Raw genomic sequence first — 27,201 nt, forward strand, 5'->3', positions numbered from 1 at the left:
TGAGAGATGAGATCAACTCCCACCTGCTTACAACTCCAACCTCCTTTTAGGTAGTTGTAGAGAACAACAAGGTTCCCCCTGAGCCTCCTTTTTTCCAGGTGAAACAACCCCCTTTCTCTCAGCCAATCCTCAAAAGATTTGTGCTCCATACCCTTCACCAGCTCTATTGCCTTTTGGAAAGGGAAAAAGCCTTCAGTCTCATTAACATGACTGAAGTATCATTATGTACTTATACTGTTGTTATTTATAAAGTAATAGATTAGAGATGCTTTTTATTTCCTTTCTCTTTGCTTTTCTGGTGCTGTTTCCCGGTGTACTCATTTGTCCAGGTTTCTTCACAGTCAGGAAATTTTGAAACCTATTCCTCTGTATATGAGCTTCCTACTGGTGACAGCTGAGCCTCTGAGCTGTGGTTAAGCCATTGGAGAAAAAGAATGTGAGATGTCAGGAAAGGAGGCAAAGTGTCTTTCAGGGGCTTCTGTTCTGCAGGGGTTCAGGGGAGCAAATGGGGCCCTGGGGACAGTCACTTCAGCCACACACAGACACACACAGCCTCTGCCTTCTGCTGACTGTCAGTTTTGGAGTGACAGAGAACCAATGACTGAGCTAGAGAAAACACTGCACAAGATGTCTCTTACCCACAATTTCCCTTCCTGTGCCATGACAACAGTCTGCCCCAAAAACTGTTCTTACATGCACACACAGTTTCCAGATACTTTGCAAACAACTGATTAGCAGAAGTCAGTACTTATAATTATGTTACAGAGGAGAAAGAGAGGTTAATTGAAACTCATCGAAGGTTACATACATGGCAAGACATGATGAAGCAATCCAGGAGTTAATGTTAATGTTAATGGTAAAGCCAGATTTCTTCCCCAGAGGCAAAAGCACTGCATCTCTCCTTTCAATGTAATTATGTAAACACTGTCCATGATGCTAGATTTGTGTTAAAAAATTGTGCAGTGATGCCTTACATGTAGAAACATCACTCTGCAAAGAGAAGGTATGAGAGTTGGGTTTTCCATGAGGAACTTGGGGAATTATTTTGGGCAAAACATTTGAGGCAGATTGTGTCTCTTTTTACTCACTTCTTAAAACTAGGTAGAAGTCGTCTCTTTTTCAAAGTGCGTTAAGATTCTGATGTGAAAGTACTGGTTTTGCTACCAAAAGTCCTTTTTTCTTCTCCCCATCCATTTACAGCTCTTTGGAAATAGGTATCTGTGTAAGCAGGTGCAACAGTCTACAATTTTGAAAAGCTGCTCTTCTCATGGTAGAAGTAATGGGAATGTTAAGTTCTCCAGAGAAGCAGTAAAGTATCCTCCTGTATGTGAATCAAAAAGGGAGAAGTGCTAGAAAGAGAAATGTAATGGACAGACCTAGTCCCGTCCAAAGTGAAAAGCAAGAAAGTACAGTAGAAAGTTTACCAGGCTGCTGAAAGAGCCCAGAGACTGTAGAGGCCATGTGTTGTGTCATGCAATGGCACAGCAGGGTTCTCATGTTTCCTTCTCAGAACTCTGCTAATTTCTCACTGACCCATGAAATAAACACAGAGACATTCCTTGTAACAGGGCACCTCTGCCACCAAATGCCTATGCTGACATCCTTAGGAATCCTGAAACATTCAGCAAAAGTGATTGTTTGTTTTGTTTTATTTTTTAAATGTGGACTTCAAACCTGCCTTGCTTATGTTTCAAAGCATCTTTGTATATCACTTTGTGTGTCCAATTAAATTTATGAGAAAAAAATCAGAAAAAAGATCTTTTAGTATGCCTTGGGTTTCCTACCAGTGTCTCTCTGCATGTAGGTTTCACATGAAAGAAAAATTGCAGTCTGCACTCCAAATAAAGAATGCTTCCTATGGAGTATTGGACAGACTTTGTCTTAGAGATGAACAAAGGGTCAATTAAAAAAAAAAAAAGTAGCAGTCTGAGATAAAGAAGAGAATCCCAATTCTAATTATCCTGCTCTTCCTTTGATGTGGAAGGAAATAAGAATGCATAAAGACTTTTATGAGAATTAAAATAAGCTAAAGAGTTACCTGAGGATTTTCTGTTATGGCTCACAGCCAAGGGGAATTTGGATTCAGACCATGAGAAGAGGCCTTCAGTTGTATTTGCAGAGAGCAGTAGGGTCTGTTGATGGACATTTATGTTTCTTGCCGCAGGCAGTTCTCTGAGAGAACTGCTCCTTAGCACCTTTGCAGCTTCTGTGTGTGCTCAAAATGAGTAAGAAACAGAGTAACTGGTAACTTCTCTACTGTGCTGATAAAGCAAAATGTAGGATTGCTGTTTAGAACAAGATAAATAAAAGAACTGAATGGCTAAAAATAGCAGACGGGCCCAGCTTAGCTGACTCAGGAGCTTGCAGATACAATCTGATAGAGACTGGCACGCAGCATTAAGATAGAATAAATGTTGATGGCCATTAAATGAACAATCAAAAATGAATGGACCTTCAAATGGTCTGTGGGAGAAAAAAACCAAACCAGCCCAAGCCATTTATAATTAGTGCTCAAGCCATTTATAATTAGTGGTGTTGAAAACACTGTTCCTCTTCTCCTGTGTATCTGCTTTGGGAAATCACCATCCTGCACTAATGTACATTGACTGCACTGGAAAGCTCTAGGAAAATGCCCAGGAAGACCTGTTGCTGATGCAACTCACCTAAGTGTGTCTGTTTACCAAACAGACACACTTGGATTTTCTAACTGGCCTCTTTGTCTTCTGTTTGTTTTTTTATGATTTTGTATACTCACAAGTAACTGCCTACACATTTAAATTATGTGCATTACCAAAGACCATCCAGGTAGCTAAGCACTGTTTTGTGCCAAGAAATCAGGCAGCTAAAGCCTGTGCTTTCCTGTCAGTGAAGGTAGAATGATACTTTTTCACAGGTAAAATCACACTAGTCAACAAAATCTGGCTATGATTATTAAGGTTATAATGTGCCATTCACAAGTTCTGGATAGAGCTATATACTTTTTTTCTATTTTGTCAGAGGTTTTACCCACTGGCAGGTATCAGCCCATGTGACAAAACTTGTTTGTATGATTATTCAGGTTTCATGAGACCACTTTAAGAAAGTCATTAGATGAAGCACTCAAAATATTTGTTCCCAGTGTTTCTGAAATGAAATGTTTTAATTTGGAACCATGCGTTTCACGTACGTATTTTCTAAAGTACAATATTTAATGAATGAGTAAATCAAGCATGCCTACTGGATTTATGCTGCAGGACTGAATTAATTTAGTTACTACAGTCAGCACTCAGCAATTAAAAATTGAACAGTAAGCTTCAAGGCAGATACAAATGAGACTGACCTTGGCATTGCAGGTAGGCATCATTCTAGAGTAAAAATTTCCATCTTCTGCAGCACAAGAAATTTAGGCTAATTGCCAAGAGGAATTTTAGGCACTCATTTCTTTTCTCTGTTCTCTGTGTGTGCATGAAGACTTTTTAGTATCAGCTTCAAGTGGCATGATGCCAGATCAGACAGGGTCTAGAGATTTGTCATAGGAAGTGGTGGCACCTGTACCCTTTGGATGGAAACCAGAAGAAAGTCCAGTTTCCAAAGGATGTGCATCCCTAACTGACTAAGTTCTGGAGTCATAGCATGACTGTGGAACAAGTTCACTGCTTATCAGGCAAAGGAGAACCTGCACAGCTCAGACCATCTTAACAGCAGAGTGGACTGTTGTCTAAAAAGGCTGAACTCGGGTAAAGGCTTTTTGGTAGGAAAAATATTAATAATGTTGATAATATTGATAACATATGTCTTCCATTTTGATACTCTGATTCCAAACATGAGGTGGGCACAAGGATGCATAATTTCCTTCACAGATGTCTAACAAAGGTAACCAAGTGTCTCTCCTCTTCTTTCATGAAACTTACTATATTCTGTATTCTTGAAAAGTGAGAATAGTAAATAATTCTGAGGCTTCTGCACTTCAGATTTTATGTGAAGTGATGAAAATGTCCCAAATGTATTGTGGGGAAGTGCCAGACAGGCAGATGCTTGGAAGTACACAGAATGTGTTCACTAAGTTTTATTTTGTCACAAAATGAGTCTCAAAATCTTGACTAATTTTGCACATTTCTTAAAACCAAATGGCTTATAATGGTAACTTCATTTCAGCCAAGTGTTAGCAATAATGAGGACTGATCTAAAAGAGCTACACATGGTTTCTTCTTTACTGAAGAGCTCTTGCTACATTTCTTAGGAGCTAGGATGTAAGTGCATTGTGGATCTAAGTGCTCTAGGGTCACTAAGGCTGCTAGACAGGCACACACACCGCCCAGCCATCAGGGACATCTTTGTCAGAGAAGCTAAAAAACATAAAATGTTTCTCCTGGATCAATACCATCATGAAAAATGAAAAATCCTTATGTACATACATATTTCTCAGAATTTCTTCTGAGAAGAAAGTAACTCTATCCCAGCTGAAACCAGGACAGTGATCACATGCACGTTAGTGCTCAAAATATCCTTTCCATATACGCTGCAAGAAAGTGACTCTAGGAAGGAATTTTTCCATGTTTTCCAAGAGCTCACCAAAGAAGCATTTGCTAGTAGGTTAATTATATCAAACAGAAACAAAATTTTTGACTGATTCTGAAATTTGTCTGATAAGATTTGAGGTTACTCTTGTCTTTTAAGTGTTACGTGTTAAAACTTCATAAAAGTGTCCAAGGGGTTTTTTTTGCCCAAGTAACCTGAAATGTGAAGAGGTTACTAATTGCAGAGATAAAGTGTGCTGGACCATTGGCATATGGATTTGTTCTTTTAGGATGTATGGAATGTACTGGTTTTAATGAAAGAAATTAGATACTTTTGTAAACAAGGAGAGATGAAATCTACATTGATAATCTGGGCTTTTGAGAGATGCGTTGTTTCTGTCTTGGTAGCAGTAAGGAATTTGGTCTATGTTAGTATTTAAAAAAAGAGATAACATGACTGGTGTCAGGAAAATATCAGGAAAGCACTATGAAAAATGAAGAAAAGCTTTCCAAGAACACACATATAGAGACACAGGTTTTGCCCATGAAAGACTGAATGAGAGCAGTATCTTCCTGTGTGAGAAAGCCCTGCCTAAGTAAATATTTGGTTATTTCCTTGGGATCAGTTGGATAGATTAAATCAGCCTTCACAGAGTGAGCCCTCTTGGAAATCAACTTTATGCATTATCCTTACCTCTGTGCTGGATCCACTATAACCAGTTTTTTAAGGACTGCAACCTTAACAAAAAAATGTTCTTACATTTAGGACCATCATGTGAGGCAATTTTACTTGGACACGTCCACCCCTTTAGCCTAGCTCTTCCTAAATACTGGCAAGTTAAACTGCTTCCATGCTAGGGAGCCCAGAGCAGGTAGGAGGGACTCCCAGCTGCTTGGAAATGTGAAAACAATAGAACAGTACTCAAAAGAATCAAACCACATAGACAAACCTCATGGTGGTAAAGGGGTGAAAAATATTTTTAGGTCACCCTTGCTATGGCTGCAATATTCAAGAAAAAATGTTGTACAAAGGGTAATAAAATTGTCACACTTTACCCAAAGTTCCCTGTTTTCTGTTACTGTGGAAACAGTAACAGAATATTTATACACATTAATATGGGTGGAGCTTAGTATAGACAGCCACAAGCACCTGGAGAAATGTGTTCTTGTAAATGTTCCCTCTTTATGTGTAAAAGGCAAGGTGGCTGGAGCAAGCAAGCAGTTCATGTGCTAGAGCTATTAATTTTTTTCAATGAAACCAGCTCCTTAAAAGGCCTAGCCAAAACCTCCACTGCGTTGTCTGTATGTATCTGATGAAGATCAGGTGAATTGTCAAAGAATGCAGGAGCCTGGGCAAGCAAAAAATACAAAAGCTCAACAAAAGCAGTGTTGGTTGTCCTGATTTTGAGCCTCTAATCTGCTAGGTGCAGAAATAAAATAGATTTTAAACACCTGAAGAGTTTCACAGGGGCTCACAAAGCTGCAGTGGCCTAACACCAAGTCTGTGTTTTCATGGAAGTGCTACTGAGGACACATCCAGATGCAGAGACATTTACTTTCCTTATGGCCATTGCAATTGCTTGGTAAGTGAAGCATAATCTGCTTGTATGGATCAGGGAAAACACAAAACCTACCTTTCCACACAGTTTTTTGGTGATGCAAGGGATTAAGGAATAAGTTTTGTCCTGGCATAGTCCCATCCTCTTTTATGCCTTGTTGATTAAACTGCTTTTGGAAATAGGTGTGAAACTTCACTCGTCACTGCAATCCTTCAAGCTCTGCATTGAGGGTAGATTTCCTAGCCACAGAAGTTCACTTAAAACAGAGATAAGAGAAGACAACGAACAAAGAAAAGGGCAGCTCTCAGGAAAGAAAACCCAGTTCCTCCTCAACTCCTACAAAACTGAAAGGAGGTATTTTAGCTCACCCATACAGTCCCTGGAGCCTGGGTCCCAGGGTGCTTGGAAACCATAGAATCAGAGCCACTACCCATCCATCTCTCCTTCTTTAATTTTTTCTTTCTCTCCCTTTTCCCAGCCTTTATGCTGCATATTATTTGTCTGACAGTTACCAGTGCTTGGCACTGTGGTAGGCAAAGGTTATTGGAATTTAAATGCAAAGTTCAATGACTATAGAATTAAAAAATGCCTTGGAGGCATTGCTGAAATGAGATGCCAAATCCTAGAATTTGTATCTTTATGAGGAAATTTGAATACAAAACACCTAGGTTTATGGCTCTTGCACATATTAATTCATACCAATCCATGTTCTAAGAGGACTAAAGGGGCTATTTTTCATCTTGGGCTGAGACAGGAACTCTTCCAGATTTACTGACTTGCTGTGAGAAATATGCTTTATCAGGCTGATAGATATCTTTAAAATGTAAATCAGAATGGTGAGCTTATCACAAGACTGCCATTAGCAGCTTATAAAATTCTTGGTGTTGCAGTTAACAAGAGATTTTGTGAACAAAGTGAGCATAGTGGTCAGCAAAAACAAACCCTAAACTTGACACTTTATTTTCTGTCTTAGAAGAAAATTACCAGAAATAAAATCAAAACCATTTTTATTATACATCCATCTCCTTGGCAACCAGCAATTACCATGGCTTTGAGGGATGGTTTAGATTTTAAAGGATATTATAATTGTGCAGGCTCAAGAATTGCAGTATGACCTGGAATCATCCCTGGAAGTGCTTAAGTCCAGCCTGCATGGGGCTCTGAGCAGCCTGGTTTAGTCAAAAGTGTCCCTTGGGAAGTAGGTGGGAACTAGATGATCTTCAGGTCCCTTCCAACCCAAACCATTCTATCATTCTATTAGTCTATGAATTCCTATCTCATCTTTGGCCCAAGTGCTTTGTCTGTCTGGAGAGAGAGAATGGAAAATCATTTGCCCAATGGAAGTCTCAGATTTTCTCTTTAAGGAGTCCTGTCCATTTCTGCTGTCTCCAGTGCCCTATAGGCAGTCCTTTTGGTTTATACCCTCATCACTGAATTGTGAACTGTTCACTTCAGGATTACATTGCAGAGAAACTCAGGGCTCGAAGCTTGCAATACAATGCTAGTAAATGATCACAGAGGGCAGAAATTTCCTCTGTAAACAAACAATATTTACGTTAGTACTCTCAAGTGCATGCAATAGCTGGAATGACAGTGGCTGTTTCCAATTTGCCCTCTTGCTGGCAAGAGCACATGCTGCACTCTCTGTGACTTTCATGCACACGTGCAAGCTCACACAGGCAGATGATGTGCTTTCGAGCCATCCACAGATGGTTTCCCCATCCGGGCTTGCTTTGCCATTTAGGCCTCCTGCTTCACATCCTCCTCTTGCTGCTTCATCCCTATTTTATGTAATTAACTTCTGTTCCTCCCCCCATTTTTACTTCTTTTTCCCGTGAATGCTCTTTACTCTGACGTTTAGAGTCAACCATCTCCCCAAAGCACTGTGATGTTTACCAGCATCCGGAAAAAATGTGGTTAGAGAATTGAGACACTTAAAGGAGACACGGCTGTCGTAAGAGTGCATTCACATTTTTGAATAGATATTCAGAGGGTGGGAATGTAGATGAGGGAGAAGCTATGAAAGGGATTATTACTAATTAACTATATCTATTTCTCTCCCTTTTAAACTGCTTTTTGTTTATCATTTCAGCTGGTAGGGTAATACACTAAATTAAAGCTGCATAATACATTTATAATTAAGATTGAAAAAGCCAATTGCCTGTTACTAAACCACCAATTGATAATATTGTAAGGGATATTTATAGCTCTTTGGTATGTATGCCACAGATTTGCATCAATAACACACTTGCTTATCTCCAAACATTTTATTCTGTAGCCCTTTATTTACTATTGAAGGTAAGATTACTCTTCTCGAGCCATCCTTTCTAAAAGTGTCTCGCTTTCATCTTGTTTGTAAAGCTCAGCAAACACAGATGCTTCAGTCATTTCCTCTGCTATCAAATGGTAATAACAGTATATAATTACCATCATCACACCATGCAGAAAACCTTGCCATAAAGAACACACTCCACATAGTTCAGCACTCATAGCATCTTGCATTTCTACAGCTCCTTCTTTCTGACTCATCTTGCATATCCTAGAGAGGAGATACAAAGCCACCTTACCCAGGGCAGGAATTGAGACATTTTGGGCAGAGCCCCAAACATAGTCCCTTAGGGGTCTATGCCCTATACCATTCCTTTGACAAGAAGGTAGAGCAAGACCTGTTTAAAGGGTTCTTAAAAAGTTGTTGAAGTGATAGTTTTTGTTTTGTGTTTGGTGCGTCTTACTGGGCGTTTAATAACTTGAAATGTGTGCCAAGAAACTGCCAAGTGCGTGGGCACCTGCATGTTGAGAAGGGATATGGCATAGACCAAAGACTGCTGCAAGTTTACATGGTGGTTGAAGGTTAAGGAGAGGCAAAATGGACATGTTCAAAATGAGAGCCCGAACTGTGCCTGTAGCTGGTGTCACAGGGGAGGGTCTTGGAGATTGGTGCACACCATCCTAGCAAAAAACGCCTGGGAAAGCCCTTACAAAAATACAGCTTTTTGTGTACGTGCCCCTTTCCTCAGAAGGAGAATGAGGGCTAGAAATGAATGATCTACCCGTTCTTCAGTCCTGCTGGATAGCAGGGTCTGGGAAAAACAGAAAGAAAGCAAATTTCCCCATGTCCTGCTCATGTGGGAAGAATGTCAGCAAGCCTGTGTAAGTAAGTGTTCTCAAACCTGAAGCAGGGCTTCAGCTTCTCCCAGCCACAATTGTCTCTGCTAGCCAGCCCAATCGTGAGTTTTGTTTATCAAAATTCAAAGATACATCCTTGCAGTTTAAGCTGGGAAAGTGTGTGAGAAATCAGAAAACAGGGAGATAATGGTACAAGGAGGAATTGACAGGGTGCAAGGGAGGGCCATGAAGATGGGCAAGAGCTTCTCTGTCACTACAACAGTAGGGGTTGCATTTTGAGAGCATGTGGTTGTCAAAAAGCTTGCCAGGGGCCTAAGGTAGCATTGTCTTCCCCTTCTCTTTGGAGTTAGATGCTGTCACCCTTTCCATGGTTGGGCTGAGCACAGTGTGAAACCAGGTGGCAATTACACAAGTGATTTCTGCTTCTAATGCTGTCTGTCATTAATTTTATTATGAGTGGGCAAGTGACTTGCCCCAAAACTGGCCAGATAATTACATGGTCGTTATTAACCACATTACTGAAGGGTAAAAATGCAGTTATTTTTATCCATAAAGTCAGCTGCTTCAACCCTAAAACTAATTGCACATTATTATGCAGCAGAAAGTAATTACTATAGATACTGATTCTAGCTTCTACTCCCAAAGAAGCAGACACTATTTAAAATTAAATCTTTCAGGATTTTTAATAAGCCTTGCAATCTGCGGTAAAAGAAAGAAAGAGAGAGAGGGAGAGAGACAGAAAGAAACAGAGAAAAGAAAGAAAAAGAAAGAGAAAGAAAGAAAGAAAGAAAGAAAGAAAGAAAGAAAGAAAGAAAGAAAGAAAGAAAGAAAGATTGATTTTATAATGTTTTTATAGCACGTAACTGTCCCATCCTAGAGGGCTGATGCCTTTAGGTGTGACTCCTGAGAGGAGGCATCACAAAGTCTCTCTGGAGGTAGATGTTAGGCAAAACACAAGAAGAAAGCTATCATAATTAGTACATCATCATTGCTGATGTTCCTTTACACTCTTTTCGTTTCTTCCAGGTACTGTTGCGTGATTTACAATGGAAAAATTGCTCTGCGGCATCCTGGTGTTTGGAATGGCTGTCACAGTCAATGCCTGTCCCAAATATTGTGTCTGTCAGAACCTGTCTGAGTCACTGGGGACTTTGTGTCCCTCCAAGGGTCTCCTTTTTGTACCGCTGGACATAGATCGAAGGACTGTTGAACTCCGTCTTGGGGGCAACTTCATTATCAATATCAGCCGACAAGATTTTGCCAATATGTCTGGACTTGTTGACCTGACTTTGTCCAGAAACACCATTAGTTACATACAGCCCTACTCTTTCACTGACTTGGAGAGCCTTCGGTCTTTACATCTGGACAGCAACAGGTTGCCTGAGATTGAAGAGGATACTTTAAGAGGTTTAATTAACCTTCAGCATTTGATTTTAAACAACAACCAGCTAAGCAGCATTTCTGATGATGCCTTTGAGGATTTTTTACTGACATTGGAAGACTTAGATCTGTCCTACAATAACCTCCGAAGCATTCCCTGGGAATCTATAAGAAAGATGATAAACTTGCACCAGCTTAGTTTAGATCACAACCTAATAGATTATATAACAGAGGGGACATTTGCAGATCTTCAGAAATTGGCCAGATTGGATCTAACATCCAACAGACTTCAGAAGCTCCCCCCTGACCCTATATTTGCTAGATCACAAGTAATCCCATTGCTTGTTACCCCGTTTTCACCACCTCTATCCCTTAGCTTTGGGGGAAATCCACTTCATTGCAACTGTGAGCTACTGTGGTTAAGGCGGCTTGACAGAGACGACGATATGGAAACCTGTGCTTCTCCTCCAAGTCTAAAGGGAAGGTACTTCTGGTACGTACGGGAAGAGGAATTCGTTTGTGAGCCTCCTCTTATTACACAACATACTCACAAGCTGCTGGTCTTGGAGGGGCAAACTGCCACGCTGAAGTGCAAAGCCATTGGGGATCCCACTCCCATCATTCACTGGGTGGCCCCTGATGACCGTCTCATCGGAAACTCCTCGAGGACGGCTGTCTATGACAATGGCACCTTAGATATACACATCACCACCTCCAAGGACTACGGAACTTTCACATGCATAGCAGCCAACGCTGCAGGAGAGTCCACTGCAACAATTGAACTCTCAATTGTCCAGCTACCCCATCTCAGCAACGGCACAGGCAAAGCAGCTCCACCGAAATCCAGGCTCTCGGACATCACCAGCTCCACCAAGTCCAATCGTGGTGAAACAAAAGGTCCCCCAGAGAGGGCTGTCCTGGTGTCAGATGTGACCACTACCTCAGCTTTGGTCAAGTGGACAGTCAGCAAGTCGGCCCCTCGGGTAAAAATGTACCAGCTGCAGTATAACTGCTCGGATGATGAAGTCCTGATCTACAGGTAAATGCCTTTTTTGTTTGGTCCTCTGATGATGCCAGGGGGTGAAAATCAACATAAGTCTTACTCTGACTTTTACTGATTTGACTTGGAACTGAGATGGTGCTGTGACCAGTGGCATTAGTGGTATTTGATAAATTTGCTTTCTCTCTGTCAGTTTGCCTGTTGGTCTGTTCATTGCTTTTTTGTCCAAGTCACACATTGCAAATCCCTGTAGTACTCATTTTCCAACAGCTGTTTTCTATAAAATTTTCAATTTGGGAAAAAATAGTACTGCAGTTGGTAGCCTCCTTAGTAGGCTTAACAAAGAAAGGAAAACTTGAAGACTCGAAGTCAGAAATTTCCCTTTCCACCTCCTGTAGGTGGGATTGAAACAGACTACTTAGAGAGGAAGCAGCGTGGGAGGAAGTTTGTGCTGTCTACCCATAACACAGGCTCTAATTATTCTGTGATTCAAGATTTGGGGTTGCTAACAAGACATTTTTCACCTATATGAAAAAGCTTGTTTCTTATTTCAATAACATCTGTTCTATACAACCATAATGGCTGAAAACTTTGGAGCACTTAGTTTTCTATACCGTATTAAATGCAAGAAGAGGTAGATATAATTTTGAGAGCAAACCCTGAATCTTCCTCATGATCTTCCAGTTCTACAACTCCTCTGACTTCAAATGATGTAAAGCAGGGATTGCTCTTGCAATGAAGCAGCAATAAATTTTTATGGACTAAAAATGTGTAGGAACAGTACAGGAAAACAGTACTGCTGTTTTTTCCTTGTGTAATGGAAGAATGATTGACATATTCATGCTAGTGATGAATCCCTAGAAACCACCTTGTCCTTCCTTTTTATTGCAAAGTTTCATTGAACTGAACTGTGTCTTTGGTTGTAAAAGATCTGTCAGCAAAAGTCAGAATCTCATGGAAAAATAGAACCAAACATATCAACTCTTACAGCTTTATAGCATCCTGAAGCTGTGGAGAAAAATTTCATCTGGTTGAGATATAATGGGACTTGGTGTTTGAATCTAATTTGAGAATAAACTCTGGCCAAAATGCAGTCAAAGGCATTGATTTCCATGGTAGGTTTGGTGTTATTGCCTGATGGCCATTCTGTTCTCCTGCTGCCTGCAGGGAGAGCCGAGGCACTCATCAAGCCATGGTACTTGGCCTCCAGATCTCACAACAAGGCTTGTTATTTTCTTCTTTACCACCAGGGTGGTTTTCCTTAGCATGAGGAAGTCAAAAGGAGAGGTAGTAAACATTCATGTGACATTTTTCCTCACCCTTCTCCTGTAATGAAATTTAATTTTAAAGCTTCTCCAGAACTGAATGTTTAGTTTACACGGACAAAATTTTGTGCCAGCAATACCTTTGTCTGAGTCAGTTGTAGAACAGAAAGAATAAAGTGATCAATTTAGCTACTTCAAATTCACTCACTCGTTGCCAAAAGCAGGAATATTGACCAGCAAGTCCAAAAAACATTTTTAAAGGATATTTATTCAAACACTGAATAATCTGAGGAAATTGAGTTCTGTCCACCTCCATCCCTCAATTATAAAAATATCTTGAAATAAATCAATTAAAAAGTGAAAATTATTTCTTTTGCTCTGGCTAATGTACAGTGGAACCAGTGTGTTAGCTTTGGGAATTGCAACTATGTGGAATTAAGCAGAATGAAAGGAAAAGATAAAGTAATGATACAGTATCAGGAATAGAATGGAAGAAAACATGCTAGTGCAAATTTTTTTCCCAAGGCAAGGCTTTTGGCAAAAGCTCCTTAAGATCTTAAGGACAGAGTAAGGCTGAAAAACACTCTGAAAGATGTATAAGTCATATGTGCATTATAAAAAGAATTTGGCCCAGTGAACAGGAATATCCCTGCAACCAGAAAGATAAGTTTGCAGGGGTTGTCAGATGTTGGAAGTGGTTGGATGTGTCAGTTTCCTAGGGAGGAGGATGGCCAGGGTTAAAAGAACCAAACCATGCAAAAGCTCTGACGTGCAGCCGAGGAGATGGATGGGTGAGAATTGGGTGCCACAGTGAAGAAAGATGGCATTTTGCCAGCCTGGTCTGGAAGAAAAAGTTGCTGTCAAGATTTTAGGCAACCCCAAAAGTTTTTATCATGTCCCCACTTCCATCTCCCAGTGTGGTTTTGGTCCTTTGTTACTTTATTTGGTTGTAGCTTAGTTTTTCAGAAGCTCAGTGAGGACAGTGTTATTTTGAAAAATCTCCCATCAGGCCTTTTTTGAGGATTCACTGATGATGCATAGTTCTTTTCACTCACAGCTCTCAAAAGCACTTCACCAAAGAAAACAATTTTTTTTCCTCTGCATTTTGCACCAGGGAAAAATGAAGCCTAGGAAGATGAAGAGATTGTCCAGCATCTGAGAGTTAATCAATGGTACTCATAATATCAAAACCAGTCCTTACAACTTCCAGTCAGGGAACCACTCAGTCCCTTAGAGTTAATTAACTAAAGCTGTTTTGCTTTAATTGGTCAGATGCATATCACTGCAATGAATGTGTGGAAAAACCTAAGGGAAAAGGATTTCTACAGTGCTCTGCTCCATAAAATGCTGTGTATGTGCTAAATGGGACGTGATACTGCTTAGCTGCTAAAATGATGGGCACTTAATATACGCTAAGACATTCGGTATTCCAGGACTGAGACACATCAGCTGTGCTCAGCTTTTAGGAATCCTGCTTCACAAGCAAGAAATGTATGCACAAAAGACAGAAATCTGCTGCTCTCTCTGCTAAGAATTTTTCATGAACATTGTACTCATTGTGAAAGAGTGAAAGCAGAAGTTTTCCCCTCCGCGTTGATATCAACATTTCTCCTGATCATCACCCAGGTCACCAGTCTCATTTCTCCTTCCATGCCAACTGTGATTTTCCACAGGCAGGATGGTGCAAAAGGGGACTACAGTAGGGTGCAATGGCTCAACAGAAAATTAAGTTTTGGGACATTCTGGCAAATGCTGTCTGCTGGGCCTCCCATTTGCCCTGAGCTGAAATGGTACCAGAATGTGAAGTTTGGCTTTGGATATACCAATGCCCTTATAATGAAGATTAGCAGGAGGAGCACTGTTTGTCTGCCTTCACATCTGACCTTCCTTATATTTGCTATCTCAGGGCCTTTGCTCAAGTTCATAGCAGGTTTTCATCTCTTTCAATGCATGCAGGGTGCATGTTTCTGATTGTGATTTAATGAGTAAGTCCTGGATCTGCATTCTGTGGGTTTTAATGACGCAGTCTTTCCATTCTTTCATCTTCTCTGTAATACCAACACCAATGCTAGTAAATCACTTTTAGCCAAACTAAACTACCAAATGTCCATGCCAGAAAACTGAAAATCACTCCATTTTAGAAAGAAAAACATGCAGAAACAGTAACCAATGTCCAATTGAGAAAGCAATGGAATAAGACCAAGGTCTGTCCTTGGGCTCAGGGTTAAAGGAGTGAACACTAGGAAACCTCCTCTGTCATAAAGATCTTACCTGCTCCTCTCAGTCAGGACTCCAAAGTGTTTTAGATGTGTAAAAGCATCTGGAATAAGGAATTGAAATGAAATATAAATGTTTAGAAAAAAATATCTTTGAGACTCAGTTTCCCATCTGTAACCTGGGTGACAGCACCACCTTGCTTTGTAGGGGATAAACACATAAGAAAATATTATGGAACCAGGAGCCCACATAAATGAATAGGGAGACTTGCTTTGAAGTCATTGTGTGGTCTGCAGCAACAGGGATAGTCATGAATGATTAAGATGGAGGATTACATAACTGCAACACTTGAATTCAAGTAAGGCATCTGGGGAGAGAGATTGTGGTTTTTTCATGCATTGAGCACCCTACACGATGGGGGACCAAGTCCCAGTTTTGGCCAGCAGGCATTGGTGTAATATATACTTTCACTACTTTTTCAAAAGCGAATAAATCTGCAAGTGTTTTGTAGAACTTCCCAGGTCATACTGAGCCTTCTGGCTGTGTTTTGAATTAAAGCAAAGATGCAGCCATTTAAAAATGTGCATCTGAAATGCGACACTGCCATTAGATTTATGAGACATTTAGGTCTGTTTTATTTTGTGGTATTTCATAGTAAAAGTGATGAAAACAGCTGTACAAATTAAGAATTACAGTAGTGTTATAGTCTCCCTAACTTATAAATTCCACACTGGGAAAAAAAAGTATTTTTTATGTTTCTGAAAGCTTATTTTTTAAATATATATTTTATGTAGCAGGCAGTAAAAACATTAAAATATGAATAAATGGCTCCACATCTCCAGTTTATTTAAACAATGGTGCCATGGATTAGATTACTTAAACAATATAATAATGATTTATATTTACACAGCTCCTTTTACTGCAAGTGCTTTACAGGGTGGCTGAACAGAGATCCCCACTATCCTGTCACCTCTCAGTTAAATATTGGCTGCAGTTTAGCAATCTGTAGGTGATTGTTCAGTTCCTTTTCATGAGCAAAAAATAGTTTCAGCATTTGCACTCATGGATACTTTAAACTAGGGAGGAAGTAATTAACTGAGCTTGAATTTCCCACAGCATGGTGGTATAAATATACCCATATAAATATACTAGTCAAGTGCATGTCAATAAGAAAGTGCTTCATGACTGAGGTGCTGCAAACTTCAGGAATATCTAATTCACATAAGGAGGCTCTCTCAAACAGCAGTGCCACACTGAGCATCAGAGAGGATGCCATTGTCTAATGCTTCTTGCAAGGAAAGCCTACTGTGTGGAGATCTTCCAGCTCAAGAAAACAGAGGAAGCCCTGTCCTGTTGCTGGTAGGGCAAATTGTCTCAACAGCCTGATGCTGTAGCAAAGTGTTTATGTCACTTTCTGTCAAAGGAAAGTTAGAAACACAGAGTACTGGTTAGCTTTGGAAAAGACAGAGAATTCATTTATTCTGAAAGACCCAAACACCTCTCCTTACTTGTGATTTGGTCACTGGGTTCAGACAAATAAGATTTGCAGATAAATGTTTGCCACACTTTTGCCCAATTTTCAGTTCCACCCGTCTCCAGCCTTGCTAGGCACTGACCTGCCTCCATGGCTCACACCTGCAGCAAAATTCCCGACTTAACCTCAGCATATGAGCTGAGCTATTCCCCTTGCATTATATGCAGGATAAACCCTTGATTTGGCCAAAGCATTTACATATTTAAACATTAAATAAAACAACAACTAGGAGGGAGGACAGCACATGAAGATGTTAATCAGCATGTATTAATCTTTTATATTTGAAAGGTAGAGAGTGCCAATTTATAAAAATAAAAACATGAAGTCACAGTCCAAAGGGAAGCGAGATTTATACAATCAGTGCAGAGGGAAGCCTGGCATGGACATTTGGTAGTTCAGATCATTTGAGACGGTTTTGCAGCAGGAGTGTGTATTGGCTTATGGAGTATCCTCAGCACGTGCAAGCTTGCTGCAAGGCACCAGTCATAATGAAGAAGTTGCTTTTCAGATGCCTGTATTCTGGGACTGTGGTGTTTTGTTTGTGTCTGCTGAAAACATTTTTATCTAGCCTTTTTTTTTGTTTTCTTTCTTTTGCTGGTTTAAGTACAGGGACAGGGTTTTTTTGGGGTAGTTTTTTGCTTTTTTTTTTTTTTTTTTTTTGGTGCTTTTTTTCCCCCACCATCCCAACCTCCCTTGCAATATGAGAAATATTTAAAGAATAAAAAAGAGAATGTAGTGAAAAGGAGAAAAAGTACATGTATTACTAGAAAATGAAGTAAAAATAGACATATAAAATAGGAAATAAACCTATTAAAAATAATATATGTAAGAAAATTAGGTGTACATCTCAGTAATGTCCCCAAAGTCATCCTAGATTGTTGTGACGAACTATCATCCACTTGGTGCTTTTAAGAATCACAGAAAATGATGAGGAATCCATTGGTCAGAGCAAGTCCAGGTCATCATGACCAGTGCCCGACCACGTGGATGCTGCCCAGACCATTTTCTTGTTTGATAGCTGGCACAGAAGTGCAAAATACTAAATGGCCCTTTATCCCTAGGGGAAATATGCCCCTGACATATGAGCATGTGAGATGTATGTGAGGGCTCATGAGAAAGTGTTTGCACTGCTGCTGACTATTCTCCAGTGCCCCAGCAGAGCAGGGCAGGGCAGGACAGCACCTGCTCCCAGCTTGGAGACATTCACATTTCCTTCCGAGTTTAACTCCTTCCAAATAACATTTATTGAGGCCTGTGGAGAAGTTGTATGTGACAGCTCTACCCCCAAACTCAGCCTCAGGAGCTGAATATGAAGGCAAATTGCTTGATTCTCATTTCACCCCACATCTAGGGGTGTTGCGCAACGTGGAAAGGAAATTAGAATCACTTTAGACAACACTCTAAGGCACATGATGTGATTCTTAAGGCAGTCCCGTGCATGGCCAGGAGTTAGACTTTGATGATCCTTGTGAGTCCCTCCCAACTCAGAATATTCTGTAATTCTGTGATTCAGCATAAGACAGTGGTACCCTGTTTCATCTCTGTTACCAATTATTAATTCAGCTCAATAAGGCAGAGCATTTTCACTCGAGGGGAATTCAGGATGAGCTAGGTCTTGCCCATAACATCTGCCACATTCTCTCTCTCAGATGCTCTGAACCTAAGTGCCAATATCTGCCCCCTACTGCCTTTATTGCAATAAAAAGTTATACATCTGATGCCAAAATGAAACATTGAAATAAGACTTTTATTCAGCTTTAGGTGAGTCAACAATTTGATTTCTAAATGAAAATCTTTACCATGTCCATAATTTGTATATGTAATGCACATTTAAGTACCCAAGAGGCTCTACTTGATCTCTGCATTTTCACTGCAGTGCCTGCAGCAAGTTCCCACTACTCCTTTTCTCTCTACTGCTCATCCATTAGAATTATAGTTTGTGTCAGAGATCCACTCTAATATCTTCTTAATTTTGGGTCACATTTGCTGATATCTGGGCCCTTTTAGGAGGAATGGAAAAGGTATCAGCAACCACAGAGTGTGACAACTACTCCTAGTCTTTCTAAATCTGTAGTCAAGAACATTCTCCCTCCCCTCACTTCACCCTTCATTTCAACTGGATCACCACCAATTCAGACTACTTAGAAATCTCCTCCAAGGGTGTTGAACCAATAGTAAAACTAATGGCTGAAAAATACCTGCTTGAAGGAGGGGATGATTTATTTTTATCCACAGGTGTTTTGCAATAGTGTTACAAATGAAAAAATGTTTAAAAGCATATTGTGCTCTAAAACACCATATTACTAAAATTTGCCTTGCCAGTTTGAGATCATTCTGCTCAACTGAGCTCCCACTTGCTCACGTGCAGGTTCCAGGCTGTAGGCAGGTGAGAGAGGGTGCCTTGACAGTTCCTACCTCCCCAGCTTTCTGACACCCCACCCCAAACAGCTCCCCTCTGAAGTCATTGGACAGCCTTTTTACCCATTTCAAAGCTGATGTGGCTTTAGGTTCTTGGTGGGAGGGTCTTCAAAGAGAGCTCTTGCTCCTCCTGCAGTAGGCTCCTATTTCTCCTGGTCTTTCCAGCGCTGAACAGTTGAGCTCTGACTGTGAATATTGTTTTCAGGGTTGTGCAAGCAATTATATTCATTCGGTTGTGTAGGAATATTTTATCTATCAAATACATGGGACAGGACAAAGAGGATGACAGGGAAAGAATAAGTCAAAATTACAAGCACAGCCAGAACACAGTGCCTTATTTCACTGGCATAGCTGCAGACTTACCTACCTAATTGCTTGCTCTGAATATCCTATTATACCCTTTCTCTTTCACACCAGGATTTCTGCTTGTAGGCTCAGGCTATTTTCAGAAGAAAATCTACTTTTTTGTACAATGATGGAACTGATTAACCCTTACACATAATAGCAATGATACAGCTTGTTTTCCTAGAGAAATGATTTAAAAATATAGAACTGGAAAAAGACACAGACAGCACTGGAAAAATTTTAAAAAAATAAAGAGAAGAATACACTGGAATAAATAAATTATATTAAAAAGTCTTCATTAGCTTTAGCCCTTACAAGTCTGGTTATTTTTGGAGTTGCCTGTAACAGGGAGTTTTTCTGAGCAAAACATTTGCACTCAGAGTGAGAAAAAGTCTCTTTTCAGATGATGCAGTGCAAGCTGAATGCAACACTTGCTTCTCATTTAAACCTATTTTGGGGTTCAGTTGGAATGTTGATGGTGAGCAGTCTTTGTGTTAATGCTTTGGTTAGGGAAAGATGAAAGAAGAGAATTCAGATAAGCTGAAGAACTTAAAATTTGAGGCAGAAATCAGATTCATGCTCCGTGTAATTTTTTGAGTGCTGTACTTGTAGGTTTCCAATGAAGCCTTGTACTACAAGTAATTTATCTTTTCTTTGTTCTTAAAAGGGCACAGGAGAAATGTAGCTCAAATTTTGACTAGTAAAGAAAGAAAATTTGAGGTAATGGATGTCTTTGAAAACAAGATATGGGTTATTTCATTGTCATGCCATCCTTTTCCCAGATTTGTCTTGTTTTGCAGTCTAATATGAGGAAGGTACAGGCATGTACCCTGTAATCCATAATAATCTGTAATAGGGCCTAGCAAAATGGTAATCCAGCCCTAGCTGAGGATAGCAGACTAGTACTTTCATCTAAAGAAACCTTGAAATTATAATGCCATTGAGAATTGCTTATGTTTAAAATGAAATGTTCTGATTTTCATAGCAGAGAAAGGCAGCCCAGCCAGCAGGCTGATCTGCCCTATTGTCACAGCCCAGGTGACCTCTCAGAGTCACAGAATCATGTTAGGTCCTGGGACATTTGTCAAGAATCCAATAAAGTGGTACTGTCCAGAAAGGAAGCAGGTTTTAGCAGATGGCACCATAGAGTGGAAGCAAAATCGCCTGTGTGCCACAGCAGCAGAGATGGGCAAGGAAGAGAGATGTTAGTCTGGCATCCTTGGATGGGAAAGAGTCCATCCACTACATGGCTACAGCTTTAGGGTGACTGAAAAATCCCTGGAGACAGCGGGGTAAGGCTATGCCCTAAGCCTCTTCTGTTCAGCTGCTCCTGGCTTACAGATTAGTTTATTTGCAGAGATGAACAGTTTGAGACAGCCAGCACTAGGTGTGAATTCATACTGTATTTGCCCATCTGTCGTCCCTCCCCTTCCTCTTCCATCACTTTGAATTTGTCTAAGTGTTGTAATATATTTATTGTCTCATAATTTACTTCATTTTGACTAGAAAACAAATAAAAGTTCTATTTGCTCAACCCAATACTTTTTTTTTTTTTAAATTATCTGTTTATTTAATCGGCTTAGTTTGTGGAACTGATTGGCTCTTATGCAGATATCCCAAACCGTGCTCTGAATTTTTCTGAGTGGGGATTGCACAGGCAGTAGCTGCCCAGTAGACATATGGGCAGCTGACAGCATCAAGACACCCCACCAGCAGCTCTGTCGTCTGGCAGATTGCCTCAGGGAGTCAGGCTTGATGAATCAGTCCTTGTGCTGGCGCTGGGAGCGTGGGGCACGCCTCTGCTCCAGAAGGATGGCTCAGAATGAGAAACAAGCACAGCCCCCACGCTCCTTGAACTGCAGGCTTGGGACGGCTGGCAGTGTCCAAATGGACTCAAATCTGGCTAATTTGGGTGTGTGGAGGCAGAGTTTCAGCTTGGTTACTCTCAGGTGAGGATGTGTCACTAGCTTGATGCCTGCTCTTCTCTCTGCTGCAGTGTGGATTTTCACAGCCTGGAAGTGCCACGGGGAGGAATTTAGCTGTGCTGCCAAGGTTGGGCAGTAGGAGAGGGGAAGAGAAAAGAAATTGGCTTGGAACTGTCCTATCTCTCTGTGCCTCTTCTCTTCTAGCCCTGAAAGGGGGCCAAATGTACTTGTGAGCTGAGCAGGCAACAAAACCAAGAGAGCCCTGCTTCTCTCCTCAACCCCCGGGTCCTTGCAGTCTCCTCTGGCTGCTGATTCAGTCAATGACGTGGCAGCCCCTGAGCAGACAGAAGAAGGAAAAGCCACCTGGAGTCACCTTCAGAGCCTGGCCCCTCCAGCTCAGGGACCCATAAAGCCCAGGCTGGCTGCTGTCACAGGCTGCTGGCTGAAGAGAGGGGCAGGGACAGCTCTGTCTTCTCTGGGTGGCGTCAGACAAACCTCCTGCACTCTCAGTGGCACTAGAAATGCTGCAAACTCTTTGCTAGAAAAAATCAGTGCAGAAGTACTTCTGCTTCTTGCATGGTTTGCCTAGGGGTATGACCCCCACTGAGCACACAAGGCTTTATGTATGGCTAGTAGTTTAAGTTGTTTGCTGTTTTTATTCTCTCTGGGGACACTGGCAATTTCTATGAGGTGAAGAACTCTTTCCAAGGGGAAAGATGAAATGAACACTGGGAGCAGGATTCCCACTTGTGAAGAGGATTAACAAAAGCCTGAGGGACTGCAGCAGTCCCATTTCAGGGCACTGTACTGCACCTCTGTACAACAATAGGTTGGTGTGGGGTGAAGACCTTGTGCTACACAAACTCTGCCTAGTGAAAGCATAAGAGGTTTTAGCTGTTTGTTTTTTCAGGAGGTAAGGTTTTTTTCTCACTATAACAGAGTTTCTTTTTTTTTTTTTTTTTTTTTTTTGGTTCACCTTTCCTCTTTTTCCTTATTTGGCCTCTTTCATGGAATTTCCTTATTTGGGCTCTTTCATAGATAATTGTATTGGCTGTGGATTAATTAACCAATTATGCTGGAGTATTTTTCAGACTAAATCCTTTATTTCATTGTTCTTAAACAGCTTCCATTCTGTCTCAGCTCCTGACAGTTTGCTGCTCCCTGTACCTCCCCATTTAAAGGCTGGGTTAATGTGCTTGCCGAGATTCATGCCCATTACTCAGTGAAACCACGTATGTCTGCACTAGGTTAAAACCTGTTTTCTACTCTCTTTATGTGATCTCAGTCCAGAAACTTTCTGTGGTTTTAAGGCAGCAAAGGGGGTCCAAGAAAAGCCGCAGAAACTTATAGGAATTCCTACTACTTAAAGTCCCTGAGGACATGATCTGTGTTTTCCTGGCTCCTGCCATTTTCGTCTCCTCTGCTTAACCTCAGTGAAGCTTGCTGATGACAGGGAGGTATACACTTAAAAGTGCTGCAGGCTGTTTTTTAAATCAGGTCACATTTACTAGATCCAAAACAAAAGATGTTATTGTGGGGAAATTTTGAAGCTAGTACCTCAGTTTAGCCAAAGCAAACCTTAATCTGGCATATGATGGGACAGAACCACGATGTAATTGACTATTCTTGACATCGAACAAGGATCAGATTTAAAAACTGATTTAAAAAACCCAGATCTATGGTAATTGGTCTTACAGTCATTGCAGCAATGTGCAACATCTGTCTAGCACACCCTCCAAACACCTGCCTCTGCAATGGCTATAAAGAAACAAACCGTGCATCAACGCAGTTTTATTTTCTAGCCCTGTTTAAAATGGAACAAACACTGGAATACCTCTCCCATGGGAAATTCCAGTATTGCAACATCTGTTTCTGTAGACTGAAAATTCTCCATAACAGTTGTTTTGTTTGCTTATTGGGAAAAAAAAAACCCAAAACATTTCATATGGAAATGTAGAAGTGTTGCTATCAATCTCGTTGTGGATGTTACAGCTTTTGGAATGACAGTCCCATTTCCACCATACATCATGCCCTTTGAGGAGTTACCTCCTGGATGTAAGACTCTGTAAGTTCGCCACATTCACTTTGCTCTCTCCCCCCTCACCACAGAGCTTCTCCTTCCCACCCATATTGTCCCTGTTTCACCTCCTTCGGTGGCAAAGGAGTGGTTGGGGTGCGCAGGGAGAGGAGGCAGCTGCTCATGGGTGAGTGGAAAAGGAGCAGAGGACATGGTGGAGGGGCAGAGCAAGGGCTGGGAGCACAGCACCCCTCACAGGTGCCAGGGAGAGGAAGAACATTGTGGATCCTCACACCTATAGCTTTCATTTTAATTTTTCTTACAAGAGGCAAGAAAAAATTGATCTAGCAGAGCCTCCTATTTTAATACTAAAATTATGTTTGAGATATCCAGTCAACTTTACAGTCAAAGTGTACCATGGGTTTACTAGCATCCAGTATTACTGCATGTAGGAGCTTTAAACACCTATGGTCCAGGAGACACCCAAGTAATGCAAAATACTTTACACAAGCTCCTTTGGGGGGGGCGGGGGGGGGGGATTGTTTGGCACAGGTAATGAGTCCATCTGCCAGACACAAACCAAACAGCTCTGCCTCACACAGTCACAGCTGCAGCAGCTAAAAACCTCTAGCTGAAGTTTCTGCCCTGGGAGTCATCACATTTGTCAGCCTTTCCCTGACAGCAGCAGTAGATACTGCACTTGTACCATCCCAACTGCGCCCTCCCTGCTACAGGTGAAACAAAAAGGCCCTCTTACATATTCTGAGCTGTTTTGCCCAATTTTGAGTGTGTGATGTGTTGTGTCTTTGCTGGCAGTGACAGCACTACTCAGCAGGTGACATGCGTTGCTGTTTAACTGCAGCGCTGGCTCTTACACCTTGTTTTAATGACAGTTCAAAAAGGCAGAGAGCTGCACAACATTTAGCCAAAGGCAGAGGAATGAAGATGGGAGATAAAATCTGAGAAGGGTGACATGAGCACACAGAAGGGTACATGAAGGCAGAGAGATCAATTTGGGGGGAAAAAAAATCTTCTTTATCTTTACTCCCTCTTTCTGTTCCCAACTTTGCTTAATGTAGTCCTTCTTTTCATTTTTTTCCCTTCTGGATTTGTCTACAAATCTTAGTAGTTTTTCTACAAAGCTTAGTAGTTTTAAGTCACAACAAACCTCATGTCAGGACTGGATCCTCTTTTCCCACTTGTGATTTAATTTATGGCCAGACTGAAATTTCTCTGCTTTTATTTTCTATTCATAATTATCAAGCTTGCAGGTCTGTGAGACTTTTTCTAACTAGTGAACTATGAGATCTACGACTGTTGACTTTTCTGTCATAGATTTTTTCTTTAAAAATGTTAGATAAATGTTAGATAAATCATTTGAGCCTGTGTTTTCTGATTTGACTTCCTGTTTATCCTTCTGCTGTTTCTTTTCACCCCACTATTTTTAGATACCTCTTTTGATAGCCAATATTTTACTGAGCACAGATAGATGAATATATACATAGGACACAGTTTAATGAGCCAATATAGGATGCTCCTTATACCTGTGTCTATCACAAACATAGTAACCAAGTTGTGATAATCATAAGTGGAACAACCTTCATTGAGGACTTGGAGATGAAATTCAATGCTGCTTCCAAGGATGGGTTAACATAGTCAGTTCCCTAAAAATCCACTATATTCTCTACTCCATCACAGAGGTAAAATGAGGTGCTTTCTTTTGCTGTAGAGCAGGCCAGGAATGGAAGCAGAACAGACTTTTCTGTGGGTTTCAGTCCTATTTTTCATCTTTAGAAACTATGGAAATTTAACTGCTGTTCAATCAGATCTGGATAAGCACCAAAACTTTGCAGAGACTGACTATTCAATGAAATATTCAAGCTTTTCTTAATAAGGCTGCTGTTAATTCTAAATGTCTATAGGTAGAACAACTCAGAAAATTGTAGATCTATTTCCCCCAAAATGAAAAGTGAAATTATGGAAGGCGTAATAAAAATATGTAGGAAATAGAAATAATATTCTATTCCATTAATATTTTAAAGGTTTTCACTGAAAAACAAGCTTCCTAAGTTCTGTTTTTGAAAATGGATATCTGAACAGGCTAACTTTTTTTCTTGAACCTATGAATACTCTTATTAAGATCAAAAGATGCAAACAAAACTACTGTATTTCAAATTTCTTTTTAATAAACTGCAGCTTCTGAGAACTACAAGATACTTTTCTGTTATGAATCCAGAAAAGCTCTGTTGAGCTTCACAGCTGAAAATTACAGTGTGTAGCAGAGAGTTAGCATTTTGGCAATCTCACATGCCTTCTGTTTTGTTTACAAAGAAGTTGAGTGTAGTTGTCAGCCTACACAACCAGACTGCCTGACTCCCTGGAGAGGTTTCTGTACCCCAAGTTCCAGTATTTAGTTCAGACAATGGCTGCAGAAGGCAGCTCAAAGAGGGTTGCCTTTCCTCCTCCTGCCAGCTCCCAGGCCCAGCTGGAGTGGGGTGAGAGCCACTCTCACTTTTCTGGGGGCCACATCTCAGGTGGACCCAAGAGTTGGATTCACCACAGTTGGCCCCTCACCTTGCCAGGACAGGGGCAAGACTCTGTCTCTACATAGTGATTCGGAGCTCTGAGCTGTCAGGAAGGCTGAGCTTTTGTGGCTGAGCCATTTCTTGACAATCCATTAGCCTAAACATAGTCCAACTCTCTTTGATGCATGAATTTTTTTCTACAGAGCTACCAGAAATAAAAGCTTTTGGTGGCTAAAATCAGCAGCTCTATCTCCAAGTGACTGATACACTACTCCCACAGGCAGCCCTCTTGGAAGCTGGTTCGTGATGTTATTATACTGCTGTTTTTGGGGTAAGTCGTGTGCTTCAGAGTGCACTTCTCAGCACAACTGCAAATGAAATGTCTGCCACAGACACAGACAGACTGGACAATAAATTATTGCCTTTCTGACATTTTCTTTCTGCAAAGTGAGCAACAATGAACAGAGTTGAGAAGTGATGATAACCAATCTTAAACTACTCCTCCAGTACCTCCTATCAGAGATCTGCTTTCCCCACTCTTGTGACACATGCACATGTTAATCTGAAAATGATACTCTGACTTGTGAAGAACCTCCTAGAGAGCTGGTGATTTTTGTTGGCTTGGAAGTATTCATGAGTATATCTGTACCCAGGATGTTCCATCATTCTCAAAATCTCAGGCGTTGAGTAGCTACGACCCTGAGGGGAGTGCAATGCAACTATTAATCATTGGTAACAATGGGATATTCTCCATGGGCATCATGTGCCATTGTCAGTAGATCAGAGAACTGCTGCTGACCTTAAATGGAGAAAAGAAAAGGATAAAGGTCACCTTTGTTTCATCTACACAACAAAAGTTTTGAAAATTGTCACGAAAGCATTAAAGATCTGCTGCACAAAACCCTTGGGCTGAACTGGTGCTGGCTTCCCTGACATGTGTGACAGTAGAACCACTTTAGAACTGAGTAGTACTGCAGAAACTAACATGCTCAGCTGAACAGGTACTGGTTTTACATTCTTCTGTGTTCATGTGGTCCTGTGACCTTCTGAAAAAGCTGCTAAATCTTAGGGGACTTTTTCTATGTCACTTTTAATAGTGATAATAACACACAGGAGTACCTCACAGTCACAGACGTGTTTCAAGTGGAAGTGACTGGACATAAAAACACAGCCTATCTTTAGACACTCTAGAACTGGCTTTAAATACCTTTTATGCATGAGATATCATGGTCTTCCTCTTTCCGTGTTGCCTTTGTACCCCCTTCAATTTCAACCAGTTATCCTAGGTATTTTCCCATAATTAAACTCTTGATACTTGTTTTCATGTTTATCCTGTCTTTGGACAGGTTGTCTGCGACCACCTGGGCTTTCTCAAGTCTGTCCTTTAATCATTT

General features: G+C 40.8%; 1 protein-coding gene across 1 annotated transcript in view; it reads left to right on the forward strand.

The window, feature by feature from the left end:
* Window positions 1-10,213: 10,213 nt before the first annotated feature.
* The window catches only part of LRFN2 (leucine rich repeat and fibronectin type III domain containing 2), a 36,097-nt gene continuing 19,109 nt past the window's right edge, over window positions 10,214-27,201 (forward strand). Inside the window, exon 1 of the mRNA XM_059841238.1 lies at window positions 10,214-11,600. Within this exon, the coding sequence (XP_059697221.1) occupies window positions 10,228-11,600 (1,373 nt within the window). The 5' untranslated portion in view covers window positions 10,214-10,227. The remainder of the gene's footprint in view (window positions 11,601-27,201) is intronic.

Source organism: Haemorhous mexicanus, chromosome 3, assembly GCF_027477595.1.
Source record: "Haemorhous mexicanus isolate bHaeMex1 chromosome 3, bHaeMex1.pri, whole genome shotgun sequence".
In the NCBI taxonomy this organism is placed as follows: Eukaryota; Metazoa; Chordata; class Aves; order Passeriformes; family Fringillidae; genus Haemorhous; species Haemorhous mexicanus.